Raw genomic sequence first — 17515 nt, forward strand, 5'->3', positions numbered from 1 at the left:
TTTTTAAAGGAGTTTTCTCAGTCATTTCCTGTCACTGCCGCATTTTACTAGAACCAATTGCATTCTTTCAATTTTCAGAGCACTGCCCAGGGTGGGACAGTGACCTCTGGAGTTGTCACCCACTCTAACAAAAGATTTATGAACTCTCATATTTAGTGACTGGTAAGGTACTAAGTAGGGGTACTTAAGTGTTTGATTCACTTAAAAGTTGTTGATTGATAGACAAAGAGTTGGATTCACTCTTCACATATTCATTCCATTCTCTTTAAACAAGCCTGACTAAAATCCAGTAATCAGATTTTTCTTAAAGCCATCTTCCCTGGTATGTCTCAGAATTATTTTCACCTTTCCATGTTCCACTTGCCACTTTGGAGGTCCCACAGCTCTGTGGGCTATTCAAAGAACAAATATACCTCTGTGGTTGTGACAAAATATGAGATTTCTTTTGAATAGGAGGGATTGGAGAAGGAAAGCTGAGCACAGTTTTAATATTTACTTCTTGGTAGATTAAATAATTAACAAATAACACTTATTCTCAGTCACATTAGGAAATAATATGTTCATTATAGACTCGTCTAATTTTACTGGTAGGGTATAGAAAACAGGAAGAAATCATGGCAGTGATTATGTTATTTGGATTTGGAGGCCATTAGAGATAAAACTACTATCCAGAGCATTTTGTTGTTGTTTGTGAAAAGAACACTAGACTAGTGCTTATCAGGATTAAGTTCTAGTCTAGTGTTTGCCAAAAGTTAAGTGTGATCTTGAGTAAGCCATTTTAATTCTGTCTCCTTGTAAGGCAATACTTCTTCAAGGTGCAAAAAGACTGTTATTTTCTTTCTTTCTTTTCTTCTCTCTTTTAATCTCCAATAACTAGCATGGTAGTTTGTATATGCTAGTCATTTAATACATGATTATTAGGTGAGATATTAGGAAATTATAGTACCAATGATCTTTTTAGAGTTCTATGATTCTGTGAAATCAAAAATCATTCTTATGTTCAGTTTTTCCTCCTACATAATTTTACATGTGTCTTTGCCCTGTACGATTTATTTGATTTCTTACTAAAACAAATTATAAAGTATATCTTCAAGTCATTTAGGCTAAAATGAAAGAAATTTGCTTTGTAGATATAGGTTTGATAGAAAGGAGATTTATAACTAGAATATAGAGTAACGTTTTTGTTTGCTTGCTTTTAAATGATAGTTGTTACAACTTTCTTCCTATCTTGTCTATACATTGAAAATTTTAGGAGGTAATTTTTAAGTCTAACTAGAGATCCATTCTTCAAATTTGTCCTCTAAGGAAAACAAAATCACCTCCATTACATATTTTTTTAATTAATTGTCCTAATTAGTAGAGAGTGGCCATTTGGGATGTTAAATCACTTTAGAGCCTAGCAGGGGAATTTCAGATAGCTCTGTAGATGGAGAGAATGCCAGAAATGCATGATATATGACCTACTACTCTCTCAACTTCTGTAGGCCAAATAGTTATTATTGTCTCCTTGCTCTTGTCTGTCTCCTTTAATTTATTGTGTGGAGATAAATTTTGAGCCAGGGTAAGCAAAAATAACCATTTTAACCTCTACTTCTATAGATACAGAATGTATGACAAGCGAATGGAAATTATTGGGATTACTGGTAAATAGCCATGTCATGTTGAAAGGATATGGAAGATTCATAGAAATTAATGACAAATATAAAATTTATTTTTGTCACTTCATAAATGAGAGAAGATGGTATAGAGAGGGGAAAGAAGTCCTTTCATTCAGAAAAAAAGTCCTAAAACAAAAGGAACACAGCCTAAAATAAAGCTTCTCTCTGTCGCCTCGGTTACCTCTTAGAATTGTGGGTGCTCAGCAGCTTATTAATGTGCAAAGCACAGGATGAGGCATGTGGAGAAGATGAAACAAGCCTCGAGGGCTGTCCCACGTACTGGATAGATCTCCTTTCAGTTTCATGCAGGAAAATTGTATAATTGCGCCTGTGATTAAGATGTTCATTTAATGTGCATGACTGGGAACTTGCAAGGAGTAACCCATTCCTGGCCAAATTCTAAATCAGAAGCTGTTTTGTCAGCATTGTTACCATCTCCATGAACAGAAAGCATGGACTGAACCCCTATCTACACATGTAGCCAAATTCCCTACCAGAATATGTGCACGTTTGGGATTGGTGTCCCCCAGATTTAAATCAGTCAATTCTAACAAATTAATACTCAATATGGATATAGAGAGCAAACTCAAAGAATGGGGTTAAAAAAATATTTCCCTCATAGAAACTCCTTAACATTTTTTGTAATTCAAAACAGAATAAAACAAAACAAAGCAAAAATCAAGCAAGCAAACAAACAAAACCTTTATATTCTTTGAGGCCAAGAGTAAGTTTAAGGTTAGGGATTAGAACTGAATAAATTTCCTCCCTCCCTGTCTTTCTTCCTTCCTTCCTTCCACCATTCTATTCTTTGTTAGTCAATTCTTTCTTTTAAACAAAAGATTTGATTGATGTTTCCTCTTCTTGGTATACCACTGTAATTTCCTCTTAATTCCCTCCACCTTTTCAACCCTTGTCTTTAACAAAAAGCAAACTTTAAGCAGAGCAACAGAGATACAGTAACTATGCTAGATAATGTATATAACATTTAATATCCTTAATCCCTATCTCTCTTCTGAGAGGAGAAATGAATATTACCTTAACATGACTCAAGAACCAAGATAGCAAGATTGTTCATTTCATTTCATTACAGTTCTGATTCATTATAGTTCTATTTTTATGTAGATGCTTCTCCCATTTACATTACTGTAGTAACTGTTTATATTATTCTTTCACACTCCCTTCCCTCACACAAGTCATTCCTTTTTTTTATTATTATTTCTGAGTTTTCATTGAGGGTATATTTAACTGAGTTCTATCTTTTTAGAAGAATTAATAATTATCCTGAACCTCAGTCCAAAAGCATCACTGAATGACAGTTACAATAGACTCTAGATGTGATCTAGACCAACCTTCTCAATTTACAGAGGACCAGAGAGGGCAAGTGACTTGTCCATTTATCTCACAAGTGACATATTTCTCTGCCTTTAAAAATATTTAATTGAGGGTGTCATGGTTTTGACATAGGGCAACCAATAAAGTTCTACTGTCTGAGTATTTCTTTCCCTTATTAAAACAAAATCCATAAAACAAAGGTCACTTAGAAACTGAATTGGGAGGACTGGATTATGTGGAAGGAAGGATCATGATATCTGGAAGGCAAATGGCCTGAGAGGTTTGGGTAATTTGAATAGGCATCATGCTCATTTGAATTTTGATTATTTTTAGGTTCACTCATCCCTAATCCTAATGCTGCATTACTAACTATTCATTATCTTCTATGTGATTCCCCTTGTTAATGGATTCACGATTGAGACAGGATCAGATTACATATTCATTAAGGATACTTCCAATATTGACGCTGTGTTTATGATAATTCCAGGTTATAGCACTGGGAAAAGGTCTTTAGAAACGACTTTTACCCAATTGGATTGGCTAGAAATGTTATCGTGAAGAAAAATGCTACCTTTCATTTTCAAAATGAGTTCTCCCTTTCCCCATCCAATTCCAGAGCTCAAACATTTTTCTTCTCCTTTGTTTCTTTTTTGAGGATGCTACATGTTTTCCCATACCAAATGCCCAGTTTAAATAAGAATTTGACAGCTGTATAAGAAATAGTCAAGTATGATTAAAAGATTACATTGCATGAGGAAGTAGGCAGTAATAGGGATCTAGCCCTGGCACTGCCAGTATCCATATGATTGTGGGCAAGTGATTTTATCGCTGCTGCTCTCAGTCCCCTCATTTATAATATTTTAAAAATTGGAGTATATAATTTTAAATACAAGTCTCTCTGACTCTAAAATTCTGTAATTTATTTGGCTGAAAGCAGGTCTCTTAGGGCTTCTTTGTATTCTTCACAGTTCCTGAATTTGGTTCCTAAGCCAAAGTGTAGTTGGGTCATTCCATTTGGAGCTCAGGTTTGGGGATTTGCCAACAACTTTATTATTCTAGACCTGCCTAGCATCAATTATACTACCTCATCTGCTGACACACAGAAAAAATCAGAGTGATTTATCTTAAGTAGCTAACAAAGCCTAACACTTAGCTATGTCTTCTTATACAAGTCATCTATCCTGTCTTTACCTCAGTTTCCTCCTCTCTACAATGAAAGACTTGATTGCTAAAATAAACCAAAGTCTAATATTCTGTTAGTAGCATTTCAAAAACTAACTCAGGGGGACTTAAAAACTATTATAATCTGGAGCAAAAACTTAAAACCTTATGGTTGAGGGAAATGAGAGAAATTTAGCCCTAATTACAAATTGCCCTTCCAACTAGAAAGCTAACTCAGGTCAGCTTTCTTGCCTTCTTTTTATACTTAACATGCCTAATTGTGCAATGTCTAAAAGAATAATTACACCAAACCCTACACACAGATTCTTGGTATTTATCATTTCTCTTGAGTGCTTTTTCAATTAAATTAGGCTATTCAGGATGAGCGTAGAGGACACTGGATTAGGACTTTGAAGACCTGACTTTTAGTCTTGTCATTGACCTTGGATAAGATATTTAAGCTTATTGAGCCTCAGTTTCATCATTTGCCAATTAAGGATTTTGGAGGAGATGATCTCTAAGGTCCCATCCAACTCTAAAATAACAACTTGTTCCAGGGGAGCAGGTGTATTATTCAGGTCATCATCTGTTCTTGGTTCACTGCTCAGTGGTTCATTTCCTCTGCAAGTGCCATTACCAGGCACTGGCTTGCCTATAAAATGCCCCTAGGCAATGTTTGCCTGTGGTATGTTGGTGACACCCCCAGGAGCTCTTCCTGCAGTGCCTTTTTTGCATATGAAATATAAAATCTGTCATGCTGACATTCAAAAGCACCCTGTGAACCCCGGCTTCTTTTGCTTCCACCACTGGGTACTTCTCCCTTTGAATCATGAGCATACATATGTCGATCAAGAAGGATGAGAATAAGGGGATTTTTGACTCTACTCAGGGGCAAGAGAGAAAATTCCTAAAGATGTAACAAGACACAGCAGTAGCAGGTGGCAGCTAAAACATCCTCAGTCTCGTGTTTGGTTTGGGAATGTGGACTAAAGTCTTTAGACTATTTCTACATGGGTGTATGACAAGGATAAAAGAGCATGATTCCCAGTTGAAAATCCCTATCCATCTACTGGAGGAAAGTGTTTGGAAAATGTTGTGCAGGCAACAGAGTTTGATTTGGGATTTAGTGCTAGGCTGTCATGGGGAGATTTTCATTCTCCCTTTCACCCTATAATCACTCTGTGGATGTACCTGTCAGTCACACCATTATTTTTTATGTGTTTTTCTAGGATTCACATGTTATTTTTGTCATCCCCCATCATTCCCTCCTTATTCTTCTGACTATAACCTTTCTTTGGCATCCTAGCAATTTACCAAATAATTGTGGTATAAAAAATGACAATAAAAGTAATAGAAGGGTGGAAAGAAGAAAGGAAGGGAAGATAGGAGGAAAGGAAGGGAGGGAAAGGAATTTGTTTTGACTAAACGCCTTAGCCCAAAAAGACCTCCAAAGAAGGTCTTTTTTTAAAAGTCAAATATAAAATAATTCCTATATACACTTTGAGTAAGTTGCTTCTTCTTAAAATCTTTCCACAGACCTGGCATGAACCCCTCAACACACATTTTAAAAACTTTTAAAGATTTGTATCTAAAGTTTTATATTTGAATCCTGCCTTTACCACTTACTACTTGCATGAATTTAGACATGTCACATCATCTCTCTGGACTGTTTTTCTTATCTGTAAAATGAAGTTTGTCTACATGATCTCCAAGGTTCCCTCTACCTCAAAATCTATAATTCCATAATCTCTAGTCACTCCAAAAATGCCAGTATTTAATATTTATGCTGTATATTGAGTATTGAGCTTATAGTAAGAAAGACTTTAGTTCAAATCTAGCCTTAGACATTTACTCGCTGTGTGACCTGGGCAAGTCACTTACTCTTGTTTGCCTCAGTTGCCTTATATGTAAAATGAACTGAGAAGGAATAGCAAACCACTCCATTCTCTTTGCCAAGAAAATCCCCTAATGGGTCAGATTACTGAAAATGATTAAAGAATAACAATACTATTATATAGAATCTTAAACTCTACAAATTGCTCCATATATTGTACATTTGTTTCTCACAATAATTTTTTTGAATTAGGTTCTAGTATCATGCATATTTTTTGAGTGAGAAAACTAGTTGTCAGACAAATTAATTGATTTAAAGGATTATCATAGCTAGTAATAATCTGAGGTGGGATTTGAACATAGAATTTCCTGACTCAAAGTTCTGCATTCTCCTTAATACCATGCTTCCTCTCTATAATACAGATGACAAATCACTTAAAAAAAAAGATTTATCTCATTTTCTTTTCCTTTGAGTGAGCTTTGCCCCATAAGGGAAGATATCAGAAAAGAGTATGGGGAAAAATGAAATCAAGTCCCTCTTTCTAGTTTGAAATTGAGCGCAATAGGTCTCTAGGGAACAGTTAAGGGAAACTGAGCTTCCATATAGAGGCTGATATTTGTCTAGAGATGTCAACAGGATGAGCCAGGATATTCTACAGTCTATGGAACAGCAGCGAGGATAATATGTCAGGGAGTTAGAACCTATGAAGTTAAATAAAAATGCTTTATTTGAGTCCATTAAACCGTTATGTCATATGACCTTTAAAACAGCACACATTATGAACCAGGGGCCAAGGTTTATGGGTTGTGTTATCATTCATTGAGAAGGCAGGATCATACCATTAACAGCTCAGGTCACTACTTACTTCTTTCCAGTTAGGATTCGGAGAATTTCTGAATCTCAGGAGTAAAAGAATTGAAAGTATCCATCCTAGGCAGCAAATTGGCCTCTATTACTTCAGGCATGACATATATCCAGAAAGCATGCTCCTGGTCTTGTTCTGAGGCACTAAAGTTAAGTGTTCTTAGATGGAAAACACTAGTGATAACCTGTCAACCAGAGGGAGCTCAGGCATTCAGTGCAGGGAAGGGCAGTTTTAGAGCATCAAATCTATGTTTATGTGTGATGGAGGCCAAATGGAATTCAAGTCCCTGGAGTATCTTTAACCCACAATTATCCCCCTTGTTTCAAAGATGCTTTGGTAGAAATCCTAATTTTGTGCCATATTACAAAAATACGTCTACTTCAGTGCATTTAAAGTGTTTTGTTTTGTTTTTCTGGCAGGTCAGTCAGTCAAATGTGTCAGGCATTATATTAAGCACTAGGGATACAGAGCAATGTAAAAAGACAGTTTTTCCTCTCAAAGAGTTCCTGGTCTGATAAGGAGACAACATGCAAACAACTATGTACAAACAAGGTATATTAAGAAAAAAAATTGAAATAATCAATAGAATAGAGCCACTAAAATTAAGGGAAATCAGGAAAGGAGTCCTGGAAGAGATCAAATTTAATCCTGTCTTCAAAGCATTCAGTGAAGTTCATATGAAGAAATAAGGAGAACATTCCAGGACAGTGATTGAAAATAGCCACAGTTGGGAGATGGACTATCTCCTTTTAAGTAGAGCAAGAAGGCCTATATCATTGGGATAAGTTCATCACAGGATAAGGGGTAGCAGTGGCAAATTGTATTATATTTTGTGTTAAGTCTGGAATGGAAGGGAGGGCAAGGCATAATGTCTTACACATCTAATAAATATTGTTTCAATTTGTTATGATATATTTAAGTAATACTTTGAATAAATGGCACGTTATAGCTGAAAAAAGTATTTTTCTCATAACAACCCCCAAGTTCAAATATTATTATTCCCATGTTAAAGATGAGGGAGAAATAATTTTGTGTCACATGGACCCAGAATTTCAACTCTGTCATTTTGTGACAACACCAATGCTATTTTGCCCCTAACACAAAGCAATATCTAACTGCTGTATTATTAAAAAAGTAGAGAAATGAAACAAATGTTCCATTATATTAATTATTATTAATTCTTAAATAATTATCATGTTGTTCCTTTCTAAGTATGGAACAATTGATTATTCTCTATGAAGGCAGGAAAAAAATGTCTGAATAACTAAACTAAAAGGTGAAATGAGGCAGATGTTTTGAAAAGATGGTTTAACCATTCTAGTTCCATGGGAAGATTTCTCACTTTATCTGTAGTCATCATTGTAGTTTGATATATTTAATATATCTTCCCAAAATATTTTTTTCTGAAAACAGACAATTTAGAGTCTTCCTTGTAAATTGGTGAGCTTTCTTGTCATTGAAACTCTTCAAGTGAAGTCAGAAGTCTGTCAAGTATTCCTACAATGACTAGAAGATTGTACTTGTTCAGTAATTTCAGTCATATCTGACTTTTTATGAACCCATTTGAGATTTTCTTAGCAAAATCACTGATGTGGTTTGCCATTTCCTTTAAGTAATTTGCTCAGTCACAGAGCTATTAAGTGTCAGAGCTAAGATTTGAACACTTGAAGATGAGTCTTTCAGATTCCAAACTCAGTGCTCTGTCCACTGTGCCAGCTAAGTGACCCCAGAGAAGACTGGACTAGGTCACCTTAAATATCCATTCAAATGTTTATTGTTTATCTCTATTCTTGAAAAATATTTAATTTCTATGTTTTGTTTTGTTTTATTTGTTCCTAATTCTATGTTATTGGATTTGGAACGGAGGTTCCTACAAATGATATGGTCCAAAGTTGTAAATTGTTGAGAGAAAGGAATATTTTGTTTTTTACATTATATCTCTCAGTCCTAACCCAATACACAGCTCACTTCAGGTACATAGTAAATGCTTATTAAAGGAGTGAAAAAAGAAATATAGAAGGAATATCATTATGTCTTTCTTTTCAGCTAATTATTATCTATGTAGCCTCTAGGATATGCCAAACACTGAGCAAGGTTATATAAGGGAGAAGACAAATGATAAGATGTAGACCCTCTCCTCAGCATACAAACTATTTGGGCTGACTTTCTCTTCATGAACATCTATCTACCTGACTTCCACACAATATTTACATTCCAAATGAATACTCAAAGTGATTATAGTGTCTGGTTAGAGTTTTTGAGTTGAAATCTGAGATCCATAAATACTAGTATTACCGAGATCTCTGATAATGGTGAAGACTGACCACCATGTCTTTTGTCATGAACTTTTTCAACAGGCTGATAAGATGTGTGACCTTTGGCTAAATAAGCTGCAAACCTTGTGTTTGGAGAAGCCTCTTAATCTCTCAAAGTCTCAGTTTCCTTATCTATAAAATGAGGTATTAGGACTAGATCAACTTTGACTCTGTTATAATGAACCATGATCTTTAACAATTGATATTTGTGTTGCTTTGTTTCATGGTGGTGGTGCAGATTTGGTCTAAAAAGTATATATTCAGAAAGCAATGCTATAACCTATATCAGAATATTTGCTGCTTTAGGGAGCAAGGCAAAGAGAGGAAGGGAAAAAATCAGAATCCTGAAATGTCAGAAAACAATTCCAAAAATTGCTTTTACATGTAACAAAAAATAATATGTAATTTTAAAAACAGATATATGCAACCAGGTGGCTTAGTGGATAGAGTGCCAGGCCTGGAATCAGGAAGTCCTGAGATCAAATCTGGTCTCAGACACTTACTAGTTTTGTTAACCTGGAAAGTCATTTAAAACTGTTTGCCTCATTTTCCTAATTTATTAAATGAGCTGAAGAAGGAAATGTCGAACCACTCCAGTATCTTTGCCTAGAAAACTCTAAATGGGGTCATGATGTGAAACATGACTGAACAAAAGAAAAACAATGTATATCAGGACCAAAATAAAAATAATTTTAGAGAAGTTTGTTAGAGAAGAAAAGTCTTAGCATAGATCTGGTAACTGTCTTCAAGCATTTGAAAGGGTGCCACGTGGAAGAGAGTTTAGTCTTGTTCTGTTTAGCACCAAAGGGAAAAAACCCTGAACAATACATAGAAATTATAAAGGTTCAAATTTCTGGCTTATGTCAAGAAAGACATTCTTAAGAATTAGAGATGTCCAAAAGCAAAATGGCTTGCTTTAAGAGATGATGTCTTCTTCCTTGTCAGTCTTCAAAGGATGAACGATCATTTACTGGTTTTGTTATACTGAGGATGCATTTTTCTGCTATGAGTTGAATTAGAAAATTGCTGAAGTTACAGCTCTCAACTTCTTTTGTTCCATAAAGTTCCTAGGGAATACCCTTTTACTTAAAATTAGTAAAGAATAAAGAAAACTTTAAAATGAATTTTACTTATTTGGCATAGCTACCAGCTTTGGGAAGTCCTATAGTTTGTGTGTAGTTTAAAATTATTTTTTGTTAAACAGCTATTCAGGTCTTTAGTGGCTCTGATGTTGGCAATTTTTTGCCAGAAAGAATTTGCATTCAGGCATAGAGGGGATATCCTGGAGAAGCCAGAAGTCATTAGAAGTAATAATGGTTTGCACATCAACCAGGAAGGTAACCACTCAGAAGCCCTGTGCACAGCTATTCTGAATTTCAATTGAAATTGGTTTTGTAATCTTTTTCTGAAAAAGTTGGCACTTGAGTTGGAGGGGAAGAATGAGAAGATCAAAAGAAAGAAATTCAGAATGCATTGTTTCTCAAATATAGAGAAGGATTATACTCTCTAAATTGCTGAGAGAAGCTAAACTGAAGCACAATTTATGCTTGATCCATAGAATTTGCATGGAATTGACCAATACTTGCTAGAGTTTTGCCACCATCTCCCCTGCTCTCATTGGCTCTTACTATTTTTAGTGTTGATGAATACAAGGTGATCTGTTTGACTTGGGACAAATCACTATCTTACTAAATTTGGGTTCACTTATCATTAGCATACAGATGTAGCAATGCCCTGCCCTTAACACATAGCTTCTGGGATATTTAGATGAAATAACGTGTATGAAAATTAAAAATTTTAATGTCTCATTCAAATGCAAGCTATAGTCATAATTAATCAATCAAATACTATTTATTATGTGCATAGTATATATCAGTCAATGTGTTAGGCTCTGGGAATAGAAAGATACTACGGAAATAGTTTTAATCTTTTTAATTGCCATTGTCATTCGATGGTTATGCTTCCTACTCTTTTATGAATGTGTTTTCCCAGGCAGAGGCATTTTGAAGTAAAATGTATGACCTTAGTTACCAGATTCTTCCTCAATAAATGATAATGACTATTGGCTCTAAATTCTTTTTTTCCTTCCTTTCTTCCTTCCTTCTTTCCTTCCTTCCTTCCTTCCTTCAGATTCAGATGAATTTTAATAAAGAGACATTTGGCTCCACCAGTGGCCAGGGGCAGAGAAGGCCTTGGCAGAAGGCCCCAACATCACTGCCCCATCTGCATAGTATTATCCACATGAGTAAGTTCCCTCCATTGAAATCAACATGACCGTATGGCAATGTTCAGATCTGAAATTATTTCAAATGGGTTCCTGTGTAGTTACAACTCTGTACTTGCAATCTTTGTGATTTCAATTTGGAAAGTCGTTCAAGTGAATAATTTAATGTAGGGCTGTTCCTTCTGTTTTCCCTTTGAGCTCACAAAATTCTAAAAATAATGTGATTATGAGCAAACTTCCAGTGTGCATAATAGGACAGTAGGGGTGTTGTAGATCTATTTGCTCCCAGTGTAAAAGGCCAGATCTGACTTCAATGTAATGATTTGGCATGGTATTTTATTAAGACAAGTCTTAGTTGTTGGAAGCCAATTCGTACTTCTAAAGATTTACACAGAAATAGAGAAGTCTGGCTGTAAAAAGACCAGAAGTCATAAAAACTACAATATAGCAAAAGATATTGGTACCTTTATGAACTGGCTAGGTTTTACTTACAAAAGGCATGCAGAATCTTGAGATTCATGCCAGATGAGATGAACAGAAAAAAAAAGAGGAGTGGAGGGGAGAACACTCATGTTCTCAACAAATCAAAACCACCCTCAACTTGGAGCTAAGAAAACCTGAAGTCAGACTCCATATCAGACGTTTAACATCTTTGACTATCAATTTCTTCATTTGTAAGATAGGACTAATAATAGCAAATATTTTATGGGGTTATTGTGAAAATCAAGTTAGATAACAGATGCAAAATACATTGCAAATCATAATGTCATGTTTATATTAGCTATTATTATTAACCCTATTATAAATAGAGTTTTAAGCCAAAAATGCCTTACAAATCATTCCATCATTTGGTAAATAAGGAAATCAGACTCAGAGAAAAACTAATACAGTGATTTGCTTGGGTTCACATAGTCAGTGAAACTTGGACCAGAACCCTCATCCTTTGACTTTCACAGCAATTTATTTATTCATGTCTTTCTTTCAGATGCTTTTCTGATCCTTGAAACATGACATGAGGACCAAAAAGTAAAAATAAGAAAAATATAATTTTATTTTTGTATATTTGAGGTTGTAAAAACATGAAAAAATAGATGTTTTCAATTGAAAATAGTTTTCCTAGAATAAGAAAAAATCTTTGAAGTGAATGTGACTTTTAAAAACTTGATAGTCCATTATGCAATCCATTCTATGATTGCAGGAAGGCAGTTCCACTGTTTTCTCTATCTAGGGAAGGACATTTCAGAATGAATTATGTTATTTACTTGGATTATAAACTTCATATATTTGCCATAATATTAATTGTTCTGTGACTATCACTCAGATTTTTCTTGCTTTATTTGAGTATATTTCTTCTTGTTCTGCCCTCAATGCAAATGAAGAAGTGTAGCTCCCCAACCTCAATAATCTGGACACCAATAGGGGAAGATGATCATTAAACAAGTGTCCTTAGCAAGACTATTATTTCAGGTTAGCAGTATTGTCAGCAGACTGTAGTCTTCTCTGCAGGCTCAGGTTAGTTAGGGGGACAGGTTTCTTTATTAGAATTTTTCCTTATGTCAAGCAGCTGCTATTCTTTTTTTTTTTATTTATTTATTTTTAATTTTATAATATTTTATTTGATCATTTCCAAGCATTATTCATTAAAGACAAAGATCATTTTCTTTTCCTTCCCCCACCTCCCCCCATAGCCAATGCGTGATTCTACTGGGTATCACATGTGTTCTTGATTCGAACCCATTGCCATGTTGTTAGTATTTGCATTAGAGTGTTCCTTTAGAGTCTCTCCTCTGTCATGTCCCCTCAACCGCTGTAGTCAGGCAATTGCTTTTCCTCGGTGTTTCTACTCCCACAGTTTATTCTCAAGCAGCTGCTATTCTTGGTGTCATTTCAGATAACCTGTTAAAAGCCTGTACAAGGTACCTTATGAGGAAAGTTAGGGGGAACAGATAGGGCAGGTAGGTGGGTAGAGCACTGGATTTCGAATTAGGAGTATTCATCTTCATTAGCTCAACTGTGACCTCAGACTCTTCCCAGCCAGTTGATGCTGGGCAAATCACTTAACCCTGCTTGGATCAGTTTCCTCATTTGTAAAATGAGCTAGAGAAGGTAATGACATACCACTCTACTAACTTTGCCAAGAAAAACTCTGAAAATGGGGTCACAAAGAGTCAGAAATAACTGAAATGACTAAATAATGACATAAGTGGGGTCATTTGTATCCCTGTATTTTGGGGAAACCCAGTGATATAGCAGAAAGAACTCTGAATCTAGAGTCAGCAAACCTAGATTCAAATCTGCCTCTTGTGTTTATTAACTTTGAAATGACTTACAAAGCTAATAAATGTTTGAGGTAGTCATATGTTGTCTACAAGAAACACACATGAGGCGAGTAGATACTCACAAGGTCAGAATTAAAGGGTGGAGCAAGATCTATTGGGCCTCAACTGACAGAAAGAAGGCAGGAATTGCAATCATGATATCTGACAAAGCCAAAGTAAAAATAGACCTGATTAAAAGGGATAGGGAAGGTAAATACATCCTGATAAAAGGGAGTAAAGATAATGAGGAAATATCACTAATCAACATGTATGCACCAAATAGTATAGCACCCAAATTTCTAATGGAGAAATTAGTGGAATTGAAGGAGGAAATAGATAGCAAAACTATACTAGTGGGAGACCTGAACCTACCACTATCAAATTTAGATAAATCAAATCAAAAAATAAATAAGGAAGAGGTAAAAGAGGTGAATGAAATCTTAGAAAAATTAGAGTTAGTAGATATATGGAGAAAAATAAATAGGGACAAAAAGGAATACACCTTCTTTTCAGCAGCACATGGCACATTCACAAAGATTGACCATATACTAGGTCATAAAAACATAGCATACAATTGCAGAAAAGCAGAAATAATAAATGCAACCTTTTCAGATCATAAGGAAATAAAAATAATGATCAGGAAGGGTACATGGAGAGCTAAATCAAAAATTAATTGGAAATTAAATAATATGATTCTCCAAATTGACTAGTCAGAGAATTAATCATATAAACAATAATTTCATTGAAGAAAATGACAATGATGAGACATCCTTTCAAACTCTATGGGATGCAGCCAAAGCAGTACTCAGGGAAAAATTCATATACTTGAGTTCATATATTAACAAATTAGGAAATGTAGAGATCAATGAATTGGACATGCAAATCAAAAAACTTGAATATGAACAAATTAAAAACCCTGAGAAGAAAACCAAATTAGAGATCCTAAAAATTAAGGGAGAAATTAATAAAATCAAAAGTGATAAGAACTATTGAACTAATAAATAAGACTAGAAGCTGGTATTTTGTAAAAAAAGCAAAATAGACATAATATTGGTCAATCTAATAAAAAAGAGGAAAGAAGAAAATTAAATTAACAGTATTAGGGATGAAAAGGGAGAACTCAACCTCCATGAAGAGGAAATTAAGGCAATCAATTAAAACTATTTTGCCCAATTATATGGCAATAAATATGCCAATCTAGGTGATATGGATGAATATTTACAAAAATATAAATTGCCTAGATTAACAGAAGAAATAGAATTCTTAATCCCATATCAGAAAAAAAAAATTGAACAGGCCATCAAAGAACTCCCAAAGAAAAAATCCCCAGGGCCTGATGGATTCACAAGTAAACTCTATCAAACATTCAAAGAACAGCTAATCCCAATACTATACAAACTATTTGACATAATAAGCAAAGAGGGAGTTCTACCAAATTCATTTTACGATGCAAATATGGTACTGATCCCAAAGCCAGGCAGGCCAAAAACAGAGAAAGAAAACTACAGACCAATCTCCTTAATGAACATAGATGAACATAAATGTTCGAAGTAGTAAACATGTAGAATTCAAGTTCTCTTGGATCTAGGTATAATGCTCTATCCACTGCAGATCCAGAGAAGTTGGACAGGAATTTTTGACATAAAGGAATAAAGTAATGAGGCTTCAGCCCTTCCTTGGACTTCTCCAGTAGGTAAAATCTTCTCTCTTCTTTTCTCATCTACTGAGGGATGTGCTTACTATGTGACCTTAGGCAAGTTATTTAATATCTCTGAGCCTTGGTTTTCTCATCTGTTAAATGATGAGGTGGGACTTGATAATCTCTGTGGTCCCTTCCAGTTTTGAATATATGATCCTAAGTCACAAATTCCCTGGACCTCAGTTTTTTCATTCATAAAATAAAAATATTAGAATACTACTATTCATTTTCAGTAGCTTACAGTTCTAGATTCATGGTGCTATGAATTTTATCTCCAGCTGACCCCATTCATTCTGAGTGCTTTTGTTCTTGCTTGGCTCCTCAATTCACATAATTTATTCTCCTCACAATAATTTGCCATGTGGTTTATTTCCAGGAAACCAGATCTTTTTTTTGTTTCTGAGGGTTTGCTTAGGCTCTGCATTATGTCATTCAGATTTTCCTTTTGCTATTATTCTACAGTCTTCCCCTTCTTGAAAGAGTAAGAGGTAAAACCACTATTTTATGTAGGTTTTATATAAACACATGTATATGTATATACATATTATATATGTCAATAAAAGTCACCAAATCCTTCTGAGCCTCTCTTTCTTCATATGGAAAATGAAGAGGTTGGACTCTGTTCACTAAGGTGTTTTCTGGTGCTAAACCTGTGATCCTACAAATACTAGTTAGGGAGCCACTTAGCCCATCATTAATAACACTGATCTTAATGATCTTCTGGGCACATAATGGATGCTGAAAACACCTTATTCATCTTTGGCACACTGGCCTCTCTGAGAGGAGGCAGTCATTATAAAAAAGTCTGTTAGGCTCCCACAAGAGACTGGTCCATTGACCCTAGACTTTTAGAGGGGTGGGTGATGTGAGAAATGTCCTCAAGCACTTGTGGAATGGGAAAAGGAAGCAGCACATCCCCATTTCCCTTTGGCTTTCTAGCAAGGAACTCCAGCAAGCTCTATGCTAGGGCAATGGCATGTGTGCCCACAGAGAGGGCTCTGTGTGGCATGTGTGCCATAGCTTCACCACTACAGCCCTAGACTATATATGTTCATTCCCATTGTGTAGAAGGTTGCTTCTGTTCTATCTTTGGACTGTCAGATACAAAGGATGGAGAGTGCAGAAGCTGCCAAAAAGCTTCCAGCTGTTGCAGAACATCAGTTAAGTTAGACAGTAATACAATGCAATTAATTTTCATATGCATCTCCTTTAGCAAAATAGAACAAAGTTTCATACATGTTTACAGTCTAGGCAGGCAGCAACAAACACTATGAAATGCCAGTGTATGACAAGCAATTGGTGGCAGCTTTAAGTACCTCAAGGTGATGGGAAAGATGATGCAAAGGATATGTTTAGATGGAAGGGGTTGGATTCTAGTAAAGGAGGGAGCTTGTGGAAGAGGATTAGATTGCTTTATATGAAAAAGGATAAAGATGTAATAGATTAGACCAAACAGATTAGCTTTATTCAAATAAAATATTGAGTCCTTAGGCATATCGGCAATGAAGATTAACCCAGAGAGTGAGGACAGAGAAAATGTGCAAGTATTCTTGAAAGAAAAAGTGCAACTAGATAACATAGTGGATAAAGTGCCAAGTCTGGAGCATGGAAATCTTGGATTCAAATATGGCCTCAGACATTTTCTAGCTGTGTGACCCTGGACAAGTCATTTAACCCTTTTTGCCTCAGTTCCTTATATGTAAAATTATCTGGAAAAGAAAATAGTAAACTATTCCAGTATCTTTTCCAAGAATACCTCAAATGGTGTCACAAAAGAGTCTGGTGTGACTGAAACAAACAATTTTGGAAAGTAATTGACCTTGTGGCTCTTCTGAACCAAGCTTGAAGAGATCCAAGATTTCCCAGACCACATTTTGGGAATTAATAATCTTTCTTAAGGATAATTTCCCCACCCTGATTCTTTTCTGACTTTTTTCCTCCATTCTCCTAATCTAACTCATTTCCCAGTATTTAGAAGCTTGCTTGTTGAACATGCAGTCCTCATGTCTATCCTTATTGATTATACAACTTAAGAGTGAGTGTCATAATGATTTTCCAAATGGATTAATTGGAGAAAAAATGATCTAGGCCCTAGAAATATCAAATAAT

At 35.3% G+C, this 17515-nt stretch overlaps 1 protein-coding gene across 7 annotated transcripts in view; it reads left to right on the forward strand.

Moving 5' to 3' along the window:
• Window positions 1–17515, forward strand: part of DCC (DCC netrin 1 receptor) — a 1370599-nt gene that overhangs the window by 420435 nt on the left and 932649 nt on the right. Inside the window, exon 1 of one of the 7 annotated variants that reach the window (XM_001362972.5) lies at window positions 11302–11410. The exons of 5 other annotated variants lie outside the window; for them this stretch is intronic. In XM_001362972.5, coding sequence (XP_001363009.4) covers window positions 11302–11410 — 109 coding nt within the window. Of the gene's footprint in view, window positions 1–11301; window positions 11411–17515 lie in introns of those variants that run through there. One more of the 7 variants, XM_007486715.3, reaches the window with a different exon arrangement.

This window comes from Monodelphis domestica, chromosome 3 (genome assembly GCF_027887165.1).
Source record: "Monodelphis domestica isolate mMonDom1 chromosome 3, mMonDom1.pri, whole genome shotgun sequence".
Taxonomy (NCBI): Eukaryota; Metazoa; Chordata; class Mammalia; order Didelphimorphia; family Didelphidae; genus Monodelphis; species Monodelphis domestica.